The following is a 12839-nucleotide window of genomic DNA, read 5'->3' as shown; positions in this document are numbered from 1 at the left end:
CCCCGCCCCGCCCTCCTCCCGGCCGGCCCCTGGCGTGCGCGCTCCAGCTCCAGCTCCGGGCTCGCAGACGAGACCTTGGACTAGACCAGCGGTGGAATCGCCATGAAAAAAAAATGTATCTTTTCCTGCCAGCTTTCGCCCTTCCTCAGGCTCGGGGAGAATTACGGATGGTAAAAAAGGAAACTTTCGAGGCAGAAGCAATGCCAGAGCAGGGCGCGCCGCAGGTCACCTCTGCGCGCCGCACAGCCCGTTGTCTAAGGCGGTGGTGCTCAGCCTGGTTTGGCCCAGGACCCATTTGTAAGCGTCCGACCCGCTGCCCCCGGCACACGTAGCAGAAAGCGGGGGAAGGGAACCAACAAACCCTGGCAAATACCCACAGTAGAAGAGAGGCATTGAGAGGAAAAGCTCCCGTGTCGGTTTTGTACAGCACCTGGCACCCTGGAGGCCTGATCCCTGCGCTACCGCAGTACAAGGACGCCTCTACCTGCGTATAGGGCCCGCAGTCGTGCAGCATTTCAGTCCGCCCTGTCGTTATAAATCAAGAGGTGGCTGTCGTTTCGTTTTTTGCTTCCTGGAGGAAGAGCTGGGTCACCGGTAGCAGTGTCCGCTGGTTTTTGGTGGCCTGGTTGGAGTCCAGGCCCTTGTGTCGTGTGCACAAACCGTTGCGTCGTGCCCCTGTTCACGCTGGGCAGTTATGTGCTGTGAACAAGAGAAAACCTAGTCCGAGAATCAAGCGGGGCATTTAGTTGGTTTGTATTGCGGGAGGACCTAGGCGCCCAGTTGGGCCAGGAGCTGCGCAAGCCTGGGATGAAAAGAGGTTGGTGGATCTAGGGTTTGGGAAAGCGGGGTGCAGAGGGTGAGGTGCCTTGGCACCTGTGAAACAACACGTTCTCCCCCAGCTAAAAATCAACTAGAAGCATTACTAATACGCCGGGGCCCGGTGCCGCCTTGCATCCCTTCTTCCCCGGGATGCAGCTAAGAGCATTTTGTTGTTGCTGTTAGTATAGTAGCAGTAGTATTCCCACTTATTAGGACTATTATTCCAAATACTGTTAGTGAGACTGGACACATAAGGAAACACTGCTGAAAGCCTCCTTCGCGTTGGGCCTGCGTTTTCAGCATGTCAAACACGACGCGTAACTGAGGCTGGAATCACCAGGCCTGATGCTCAAAGACCCGGCAGAGCACCCGAGAGGGCTGGATTTCCACCTCCCAAGTAGCTATTTCATCCAAAATGCTCACATTGCTCATTGTCCAGATGGGGTTGGACTCCCTGAAGTTCCTCCAGGTTCGCTGCTGGGGGCCGAATGGTTTTGAAAATCCACCTCTTTGCATTCGGTATGCCAAATAAAATTCTTTAAAATCTGGCTTCTAAGGCCTAGCTAGCGCATGGGAGAGCATGCCAGAGGAGGTCTCAGAATTGAATGACTGTCAAAGGCTGGATGTCTCGGCCGATACCAATGCGTGTCCTTATACAACGAAAATCTTGCATGAGCTGAAGGAGGCGAGAAGGGGTTCCCCCCTCCTAAGTGGACTGCAGCCAAGAGCAGAAGGCCTGAGTCTTGAAATGCAGAAGGATCCGCTTGATTTAGAAAGGAGCAGGAGGCTGGATCAGGGGACGCGTCACCTGTTGCAGTCTGGAGCTCTGTGCCAGGTACCGACGCATGCAGGTGACATGAATGGGACATTTATCTCCGCTTTCCCCTAAATACCTTTGTGTATCTTGGATCCGATCACTCAGAGCAGCTTTTCTACCTCTGGACTGAGGCTACAACACATTTCTGGTCGGCCAGCCAGATTTCTCAGAATTACCGCTAGGTGGCAACAAAGTAGCGCGCACCTCTCATCATTATGCTTTTAAAATCCTGTGCATAAGGTATGTTGTGACCTAGAGCCACTGCCCTCTCCATTTCTCTTGAAGGATGAAATCTGGATGTTACAACACAGGGTCGCACGCTGGAATGGATCCAAATGCCCCCAAACCTTTGGGAGATTCAAATCCAGAGCTCGCTTCTCTTGATTTATGACTTGATAGCAATGCAGCACTTCACTGAACAGTGAAGCACTAGGATCCACTTAGAGACTATAAAAGGGATATTTTTTCTGAGGTTGGTGGACAGATCTAAAGGTTGTTGTTCTGTTGCGCTCTCTTTCCTTGATATTTTTTATTTAGTCCCTTCCCAAATGTTTCAAATCCAGCCTGAACGTCTTTCTAAAGGAAGTTACAGGTATAATACCGCCAAATCCCGTAAACTCCTCCAGGCAGGAATCATGTTTTATGGTGTGTGCAAAGCTCTATGCCTGCCTGTGGTGGTAAGCAGTGGAGAAAAAACCAAAGATGACTTGCGTCCCAGCGTTTGGGCAAATCAAAAATGTATTTTCCAGGGTTTTTTAACTCCCAAAAAAACATTTAGGATGAAGTTTTTCAAAGGATCCTCCCCTGATCCCTAACACTGTGCAAGGAATTGTTCACATCTGAGTTTTCATGGTTATGAAAAAAACTTGGCTTTCCAGGCACAGATTGCAAATCTGCGCACAGGGCCGTATGCAACTCCTTGACCTGACCAGGCTCAGCATACACCTTGGCGATAATCTCAGTGACCTCTACCAATAATAATTAACTCAAGTCTTTCAGTCCGGGTGAGGTCAGTCACTGTTATCTCTGCTATACAAAAAAATGGAAAATTAAATTAAATTAAATTAAAGGGTTACAGGCCAGATCCTAACAGGTACTGAGCACTGTGTCCCCCTGCCATAATTCAGCAAAAATCAAGATATGCAGCTTGTTAAAGATAGGAGCTTTATCCAGGGCCACTTAGTCTGGGGTAAAATGTACAATATGACCCAGATGTCTGGACTGCAAGGTGACCCTTCCCCAATCCAGATGTGTTTGAAGATCCACGTGCTATTTCCTCTAGCACTGTAAACAGTCATAGATCTATTGAAGTCAAAGGAATGATACTATAGAGCGGACTTTGTGTTTCTCTAAGTCTAGAAATGCTGACTGGAAGAGCTACCGGTGCAGTTTTAGAAACCCCATGGGAAAATGAACATTGCATGTTCCAGGTGGATTGAAACAATCCATTCTTCGTAAAGACTCAGCTCCCATTTCAGCTCCTAAAAGCACGAGCTGGAGTTTCACAAGAGCTCAGGACAGAACAGCAACCAGCTTCTTTTTTCTTTTGAAACATGAAGACTGTGGGGGATTCTCCACTGTACTCCACGAATGCGTCTGAGTGCTGAGCTGTTATGGCAATCTGGCCAGAAATGTAAGATCCGACTTCCTCTTCCACGCAACCAAAGAACAGCTGATGCATGAGAATGCAGTTTTATGAAAACCACAATATGTGTCTGCTTAGTCATCGCTCAAAATCCAAAGACCCACTTTGATTCATTTCAGTGTAATATATTTGCAACCACAGACATGGAGAGCACAGGTTATTATACAGGACCTGGAGGGACAATACAGTTATGTCTAAGGTGCGATAAAAATTGATACAATCCATCCGGAAGAACTTTGTATGATTGCGTCAGCATCCAAGAAAAAAAAGGGTATTCTCAGCCAGGAGAGGGCATGCAGTCTGAGCTGGAAACTGAAGCAAAGCCTGTAAAAAGCCATGCAGTGCTGCCTTGAGGTAAAGACAGAGAGTGCAAGGAACACGGGGAGTTTTTGGGGGTGTTGGTTGTAGCCATGTTGGTCTAAGGACATAGACGGACAAGGCTGTTTGGGTGATAACTCACTGCTGTATACCCAGTTACCACTCAGTGTGTGACAGGGCCTTGTGACACTCACAGTGATCTGTATTAAATCTTCACTCACCTAACTCCAATCAAAAGAGAAGACAATTTCACTCATAGCAATTTATTTGTAAAAGTAGATATGCAGGGCCCCGATTATTGTGCACATGCCAAGGGAGGGGCGGGGTGGCAATCAGGCTTTATCTAAGCTGTATGAGCAAGGCTATGATCTAGCCGTACAAACAGTGTGATTCCAGCCATGTCCCGGAGAAAACAGGAATGCAGGTAGGCAACTGAATGATGTTGTCCAGTTCAGCTGACCATCAGCTTGTCTAGGTCGAGAGGGCAAAGCCCACTCTGTTGTTGTCTATATCAAAGACGGAGTAATATTGTCTCAGGAAAACATTACCCAGGATCCAGACCGGTTGTCCGTTCTGGGAATTCACATAAGTGACCTCCACCCCAAGATAGCAGACGTCTTGGTTCTATAAGAGGGGAAAAGAAGTAAAGACAGCTTCAGTGCTGCTGTTTGAATAGGCGGAAGGCTATCAATGCTTCATTTTACACACTCTGTAGAATAAAATGACAGCTTTGCACTGAACTTAGAGGGAACCAGATCAGGCCCCAGCAAGGTCGACGTTCTAGCAGTGCAAACGCACCCATGTTTGGAGGGCTGCTAGAAACAGCAAGCAGAGAGCAACAGTGCAGGTGGGATGCCACTGGCCACAGAGGCAAGTTTCCTTTCCTCGGGCAGATAAAAGCCGACCGTGCCAAAAGAGCAACACTTACATTTAAGACGTAGACTGTGGGCGGCAGTGATAGCTGGTTTCCATTCACAGAGAAGGTGAGGTCGGGCATGTTCTGGATATTATTGCAATCCACTTCCCACTGTGGGAGAAAAAGAAAAGAGGCTATGAAGCCTGCATCAACCTAGAGCAAAGGACGCTCATACACCAACACAGGAGAGCAGCCTCTAGAAGGCATCAACCCTTCCCATCCAGCGGAGTGTAGGCATCGGTCTGCAGTGCTCTGCCGTCATGTGGGCAGCAGTTTCACCATCCTTGCACTCACGCTCTTCTGCCCAATATAAGAGAGGTAGCCACCTTACACTCTCCAGCTCTCATGTGGCTCATCTGGGAATCATTATCTGATCACACCACAGCCCAGCATTATCATCTTGTTTTGTAATGGATCCCTTGTATGAAGCACTGCAAAATTCATTGCTCATGCCTTTACAAGCTCTGTAAGCACCTGTTGCACCTACATTATCGCTGTTTTCTGGGACACCCACGGCCTGCAGGAACTCCAGTATGTATTGCTCGGGGACAGTAAGCTGAAATGTCCCAGTGTCCACAATGCCCTGGCAGCCTTGGCTACACCAGCTGGTAGTGGTCTGTCCAATGGAGAATCTAAGGAGATAAGCACAAGAGACCTCTCTAGCTTGCATGCATCTCCCAACAACAAAAGCAGACTCGGGTAAGGTGCATCGCAAGAACACAAGACTCCTGATAGTCCCCTACAGTTGAGCTGTCACTCCCAGGACTGCAGCTGAAGAGGGCCCCTAAGGCCATTTGTAGACACTCTCCCCATTTTCTAAACCACGTTCACCGATTCACATCACAGTCTGAATCAAACTTCAATTCGAATGAAGGGTTAATAGACAACCATTGACCTGATAGCCCCTGCTGTGTCACAGAAGCCCAAATGAGTTTCCCTTGCCAGGACTGATATTTGTACTGCTTATCTGCATTGCAAATACAGGTTCCTAAGGAGTCGTATATACATGTTAATTAATACAGCCTAAATGGCCTAATTTGCACTGCCCTAATCTGCATTCATTTTAAATCCTCATTCAACGAGGATTAGTCAGTTCGGAGTGGAGCCAATCTTAGTTCAGACTACAGACGTCCTGTATAAAGGTGGTCCAGATTAAACCTAGAAAAACATAATGTCCCAGGACATTAAGGAGGAAGAGCTCATGCCTACCATGTCGATAAATGAAGGCTGTGAATAAAACTTACTCCTCGATAGCGATCTTCCAGTAGACCTCTTGGATAACAGGTGCCCACATAATCTCCCCTGAGTACAGCTGAGAGTCAACGCCTCCTAGGATGACTTCTCCTCCATAATAATATGTTGGTTTACTGGAAACACACAGATCAGGCAGACATTAGTTACTCCACAATGTAATAGCCTGTGAGTATGAAAGTGTAAAAAAGGGTGGTACAGCTGGTTAACAGAAATGTATGGGCAGGGTTTGGGTTGACAGGCAGAAATGGCACGTTTTGGGGGAGGGGAGAGGTGCACGTGTGCATTTAAGAAGGGGAAGGAGGATTTGCTCGGTTTTAAAGACATACACAAAGAAGAGTAGGGCACAGGGACGGTGAGCTTACCGGGAGAAATAGAAACTGAAGATGTTCTGGGTAAGCTGGTCTTGCCGCAACAGGTTCTGCATAAGTGAATAGTACCCTGGTATTGCTAAGTCAGGATAGGCCATTCCCAAAATCCCATCAAAGTAAGTGTAGTAAAAGGGGCTGGTGGGCTCATATTCAGTCAGACCAAATGTCTGGTTGGTCACCACAAGGTTTTGGATCTAAAAAGGAGGAAAATAACTGCTTTAACCTGGAACTTGATACAAAATCGTGATCGTGAAATCAAGCGACTCGGCTACTATCAAGAATGTGTGATGCTTAAGACGTTCAGGTTAAGCACGTAGCAAAAGGACGCTCAGGGCCCTGATATTTCCCGAAGCAGTTCAATGTACTATGCCTGGTGCGTGAGTCAGATGAGAACAGATTATGTCAATCAGAAAAGAAATTTCAAGGCCACTGTTTTGAAAAATATTTTATGACATAATCAGCTCACATGATTCCTTTCTGACCCAACTCCCTGGTTAATTTTAGACTTATCTACCTGAGAAGGTTGCACTAGTTTAATTTAAATTTGTTTTTCAACCAATCTCCTCAAACCAGCATAAACCCCTGAAACTCATAGTTTGAGAGCGGGTTATTTTGGTTTTGCTTAATGAAAGCAAGCCAGTCAGTACTTTGTCCCTGATCAGTTTGAACTGCACCAGAACAAGCTATTCTGAGATCAACAAGCATCTCCACTGAAGGATTTCTATCAATTTACCCACATCCATATACAGTCATACACTAAATTAAACTGGGTCAAGTTTCTCATATCCAAAACACACATTGCATCTTAGGATGTTTATGGTTTGTCCAATAACATAAAAATCAGGTGTCTAGGCCCAATTTCTTCATGGATGTTGAAACCCTGAAATTCACGGAACTGATCCATGGATAAGTTTGAGTCATAAAATGCCCTTACATCCAGGTCTCCAAGTCCTTTGCTGTAAATTTAGGGCAAAGTCAAATTCTACCCACAAGATGTAGTAACCTGCAGCACAGACAGCAAGGTACTTTCAGGTACTCTCATGTTCTTAACCAATATACAGAGGGAGAGATACTTCCAAAAACATGCTCCCCCGCCCCAGTGATGCTGCATTATAGGGTGTCACAAATTTCACTTACTGTCACTGTGTCAGAACCTAACGTCACTTCCACATCACCAAATCCATACGGGAGGGTGTAGTTATTTCCAATAGCAGAGTAGGTGGAAGACTGGATAGGGCTGAACCTTGCATGACTGACTGTACAAGAAAGCAGATTCACAACATCAGAGCCACTCTCTCATGTGGCTGCAATGTGATTTTGACCCAGGCCTGTCCATCTGTGGACAAACTTCCCAACACATGTCCTCCCATGGGGCGAAAGATCAGGTCTACAAGCTAGCTCAGGAGACCTTGAATGGCAGAGTAGCAAAGATAAGCAACAAGGCTTCATATATTCAGTTTTAATGCCTAGCTTTTCTATCTGTGGATGATATCTCTGTTGCTACCTGAGCTCCTGTGGTCAGAACCTCATGTACTACAAGTCAGTGTGGCTCTGCAGACATCAAAGGAGCATTATCAATTCATATCGGATGAAGAAATGAACAACACTTGAATATACTTCTCAGGAACAGTACATCCAGAACACATCTCTCTAAACTCCTGTTACAGAGAAATACTCACGACAGGCCTGTGTCTGGCAGTAGGTAGATGGTACCCACAGGTTAGAGGAACCAGTGTCAAAAAGAACCAGGAACTTCTGGGGTGGGGTCCCAATGCTGATTTCCCCAAAGTAGAAGGACTGCAGAAGAGAGGAGATGTTTGCAAAGGCGGATGCATTTCTTTTATGAGTCATTAATCATTTGTAAATACTACTATGATCTTCTCTAGCACATTTTGTCTGAAGGTCTCGAAGTTACGTATGGAAAAAAGATGCACAGAGGCGGAGAAAAGAAGTGTGGCAAATCCAGGGTGAAATCTTTACTCTCTGTGCTATAACCAAGAACCTCCTATTCTTACAGAAGACATGTGATATATATTAGATAACACTCAGCAAACTCTCATGAGACCTAAAAGAGGGGAAGGCATTGGAATTCAAGCTCTGTCCCGCCCCCCAGCTGAAACTAACGTTAGAAATAGAAAGTGTTTGTTTATTTCGATCCTTTTGGTTTTTCACATGTACCCAACCCTAGGGCTAGGGACAGAAGTTGCACATAAACGGGTATAAGTGATCAGAAACCAGTTCAAATCTGTAACACAACAGAAGTTCGGTGCACATAAACCACTTTCAAAATGGCTGAAACTGGTTTAAGATAAACCTGGCTGAATGTAGTGTCAGGCTTAACTGATTTAGGTTAAACAGGTTTATTGAACTTCTGTCCCAGATCCCCTCCAGATTCAAGTTAACTCACAGTCCCCCAGCATCCCAGGATGCTTTGCACCTCCCCTCACAGGGTGGGCAGGCTAGCATTGGCTAGCAGGGAGGCTGTCTCTAGTGCCCCCCAGCTTCTGGCCTGGTACACTGCAGGCATGAGGATGTATTTCCATAATAAAAAATGAATGTCTGTTCACTTGCTTATCAGTTCTAGTCTGCGTAGTCTAAGCAATCTACGCAACTTAGACTAACTTACAAAGATTGACTCTATTCAGACCTAGGACCTTTTGACGGTCTGTACTTGGCCTAGAAGCACAATAGTAAAACCAGTTCAAACCAGAGATCAGGCTTCCTAGGAGATCACAACATTAAACTGACATTTGGCCATAAAACAAGGGGAAGAAACAAGCGGTGCATATGCTGGGGCCTCACAAGGTCACAGAATGAGGAGCTAGGATTCTTGGAGAAGCTGATAGGCAGGGAGGAAGATTTATTACTCACATCCAGGTAGTTGGCTATTGATTCGTGGGCAACATTGTATTCATTGAAGCGGTACTTTCTGCCTCGGTCATATTTATGTTGCTTCAGAAAATCCTCCAGCACTCCCTGCTCCTTCAACAGCTTTCGCATGGACTTGCCTTTCCTCAAAGGGACTCTGCACAGGAGGAAGGGGAAAGCTGCAGACATCAGCTGGGAAACTGAACATCCTTCAAGCAGCTCTCATTTTCCTGCTCTCCACACCCTGCTGCAATGTGTTTCCTGACCTCAGGAACCTCTTACTGCTCAATGGGCGCATCTACACATTCATTAATGTGCCTTAGAAACTGCCCATTTAGTTAATTACTTCCTTAATAAAGTACTAACTAACAGTGCAGGACCTAAAGTCACTACACAGTCCAGCTAGCGAATAGTTATTTAGTGAAGCCTAGTGCACATTAGCCTAATAACACTGCACAGTAAGCTATTAGCACGGTTTTTGCTGTGACAAGCTACTGTGCAGTGTTATTAGGCCAATGCTCAGTAAGCGTTTTATGTAGCTGCACCCAGCGTGTTTCTACCCAAAGCAAAGAAGCATGTGCAAAGGCATAAACTCCTAGAGTTATTAGAGCCCTTAAAAAACCTGAAGGATGCGGCTAAGCTGAAAGCAGGAGTGCTGCCCTGTCTGGCTAATACCTGGTAGGAACTTCTAGACGCTGCACTGCACCGCGATACTCACCTCACCAGCCCCTCGGAGAGCTGGAGGCAAACCAGAGCCAGGATGAGCCACTTCATGGTGCTCGTCTTCTCCAGCAACCAGCTCCCACCCAGAATGAGTAATTTTACCGTAGTAAGGCTGGGCTGAAGGCTGCCATCTGCACTTCTTACTTTTATACGCAGCAAATGCCAGTCCTCTCCTCCATTATCTGCTGACACCCAGTTTCCCATATCACTGCCAGCCACTTAATGTGGTTTTCATTCCCTCACGAGTATAAAGAAGTTCATTTCCTTTGTCAGGCACTGAGATTATAAGAGCCATTAGGGCTTCTGATAGCAAAATCAAATTGCTAACATCTGATAAGAAGCGAACAACTGTGTACAACAAAGAGGTGTTATCAAAATGTCATTGCACTGGGGTGGTAGTCATTGTTCTCAAAACCTGGTTTGTTCTTTCCAGAAACAAAGGAATATGTTGGTCTTCACAAGGAATGTAAATGTATGATACTGTTATCCTTCTTGACTTCCAAATTTAGCCAAAATTCTGGGTCTAAAGGGTATTTGGTTTGAAGGAGAAATTGATGTCAGGAATCAGCTCTTTCTTTGATGCAAAGCTGTTCATTTAGAAACACCGTACAATGTCCTCTAGACACAGTAGGAATCAAAAGCAAGAAGACCGCTTCTTTGTTCATGGTTTCAAGCCCTTCTCTAGCCAGCACTCAGCCAAAAAACTGCTCTCTCAGCATCTTCTTAAGGCCATGCCCTCTACCGTCTCCTGGGCTTTCTTCCTTTTGATATTATGTCTGAACTCTTTGTTATTTCCCTCTACCCCAGTCCAACCAATTCTTCTACCCAGAGCAGGTTATCACATCAGAGGGGAGCCCTCACTGGGTTTCAAGGGTGACTTCTACTCCAGCCTGGTACTTGGCTTGCCGGGGGAGGAAACCACTACGGCTACAAATGTGTGCTCCGTACAAGAGGTCAATAGTTTTAACAATGCCTTTTAAAAGCAAGGGAGTTGTTATACCTGCCAATGAAGTTGTATAACATTTCATTGGCCTTGTTTCATTTCCACTGGGGTAAATCTGGAACGGCGTGGCCAGGACATTATTCCAATGCAAAAAAATATATATATAATTTGTTTTTTTTGACTAAATAACAATTTCACTTAAAACGAATAGTATTCATTTTCACTTGTGTTTCTTGGATTTGTATCAACAAATGCACATTTTCCACTATTCCAATGTGAAGATTTGGAACATTAAGCTGCTAAAATTAAAGCCAACGGTACTATAGCATCTCTACACATTTTCAGTTTAATAGGTGAGAAACAGTGTTCTTCCCTTTTCTTTAGCTGAAGCTGACACATCGTCTGCTGACTCTATAATTTCTATTTAAAAGAGGTGAAACCGTAAAAAGCCATCGTGTTTTGGAAAACGTAGACAAAGGAAATCCCTGCTCTCCTGAGGATTATCACAGTGGTGGTAACACACAACTGTAAAAACATATGCTAAGCCTTTTTGTCATAACAGAAGCAGCTCATGCTTTTCTTGTAAAAGGGTGCCTGAGATATATCCAGCTAAACAGGGTTCACAGACATTTATGAGCTATGAACCCAAAACAAAAACTAACTGAACTGTTGGATAAAGTAATCTATGTTTTTTGATGAATGGTATCAGAACTTAAGACAAATGAAAGGCAAAATTGTGCTTGAAGAGGGAGAAATCCCTGAAGTTTACAAACGTCTTCCAATATCTTTGATGCAGAGAGAGGTAGAGCTACAACTTCAACCATTTCAGGGCTCTTGAATTCTATCCATGGTTAATTAGAAACTTTCTACTACCAATAGTGGTTCATAACGGTGGCGATTTCAAGGCTGCCAGTAACTCAATATTGCATGGGGGCCAGTATCCGTTGCCCAGAATACAAGTTGCATTTGCTTCACTGCATAACGATAATAAGCATTAGTCCAAGATCAATCTAACCCAAACCTATCTGCAAAGGGAGATTGAAGGCAGTGACAACAAGTACCTCACCATTAGCCAGCACAAAGGGTTTCCATTATAACAAGCTAGTCTTTGGAATAGCCTGTTCACCTGCTATTTGTCAGCAAGCAATGGAGCATGTACTACAAAGCATGCCTGGCACTCGGTGGCACACACTCCAGCTCATATCTGGAGCATGGGGCCTACGATGGAAAGCAGCTCCAAAGGTCCTGGCAAGATGGCCTGCATATGGGCTTAGCGTGAACAAGGCAAAATGTAACTTGGTTTTTGAAGTGCATCCATTTGGGGTCCACACCTTTGTCAAAGACATTGTGCATGAACCACAAATGGAAGGTCATGTTCTTCAGGTGCCACAGCCACAAAACGTGTCACAACGACATTCGTTTCATAGAAAATGAGGGTTGGGAGGGACCTGAGGAGGTCACATCTAGTCCAGCTGCCTGAAGGAGGACCATCCCCAACTAGATCATCCCAGCCAAGGCTTTGTCTAAACAGGTCTTAAAAACCCCTGAGGATGGAGATCCCAAAACCTCTCTGAGTAGGCTCTTTCGGTATTTTACTACCCTCCTAGTGAAAAAAGTTTATCCTAATATCTAAACTAAATCTCCCTTGCTGCAACTTGAGCCCGTTGCTCCTTGTTCTGTCGTCAGCCCCCGCGGAGAACAGTCCAGCTCCAACCCTTTGCAACCCCGCTGCAGGTAGTTGGAAGTTGCTATCAAATCCCGCCTCAGTCTTCAGTTCTCTAGACTAAATGAACCCAGTTCCCTTAGCCTCTCCTCACAAATCAGTGCCCCAGCCCCAAAACCATTTTTATTGCCCTCTGCTGGACTCTCCCTAGTTTTTTCCACATTTTTTCTGTAGTGGGGGGCCCCAAAACTGCATAGTTTGAGGTGATGGTCACTAGTTGCCCGAGGTGCTCTCTTGCAACGTCACCTCCCCTAAATGAATCGCTGTTCAATGAGCAGAAATATCATATGTGTGAGAGAGTGCTTATGCTAAGCAAGGCCTAGCATTAAAAACGAGGCACTAAAACTCCCAGAATGCTTCAAGGAGGTTGAGGAGTCAGCGATTGACATTCTGGTAATCACTTTCTGACCCTTAGATGAAAATTCTGAACTTCTGACCTTTAAAC

At 45.5% G+C, this 12839-nt stretch overlaps 1 protein-coding gene across 1 annotated transcript; it reads right to left on the bottom strand.

Moving 5' to 3' along the window:
- Window positions 1-4061: 4061 nt before the first annotated feature.
- On the bottom strand, window positions 4062-9781 carry LOC109317680 (gastricsin-like). The gene is given in 9 exon segments (XM_019546491.1): window positions 4062-4223; window positions 4528-4626; window positions 5003-5147; window positions 5760-5882; window positions 6132-6331; window positions 7275-7393; window positions 7817-7934; window positions 9009-9162; window positions 9724-9781. Coding segments are annotated over 9 exon segments (1176 nt in total). The 5' UTR covers window positions 9780-9781.
- Between the last annotated feature and the right edge of the window lie 3058 nt (window positions 9782-12839).

This window comes from Crocodylus porosus, unplaced genomic scaffold (genome assembly GCF_001723895.1).
Source record: "Crocodylus porosus isolate Cpor-Errol unplaced genomic scaffold, CroPor_comp1, whole genome shotgun sequence".
In the NCBI taxonomy this organism is placed as follows: domain Eukaryota; kingdom Metazoa; phylum Chordata; order Crocodylia; family Crocodylidae; genus Crocodylus; species Crocodylus porosus.
The sequence above is the reverse complement of the archived record's forward strand: the minus strand, read 5'-3'. Positions and strand labels throughout refer to the sequence as shown.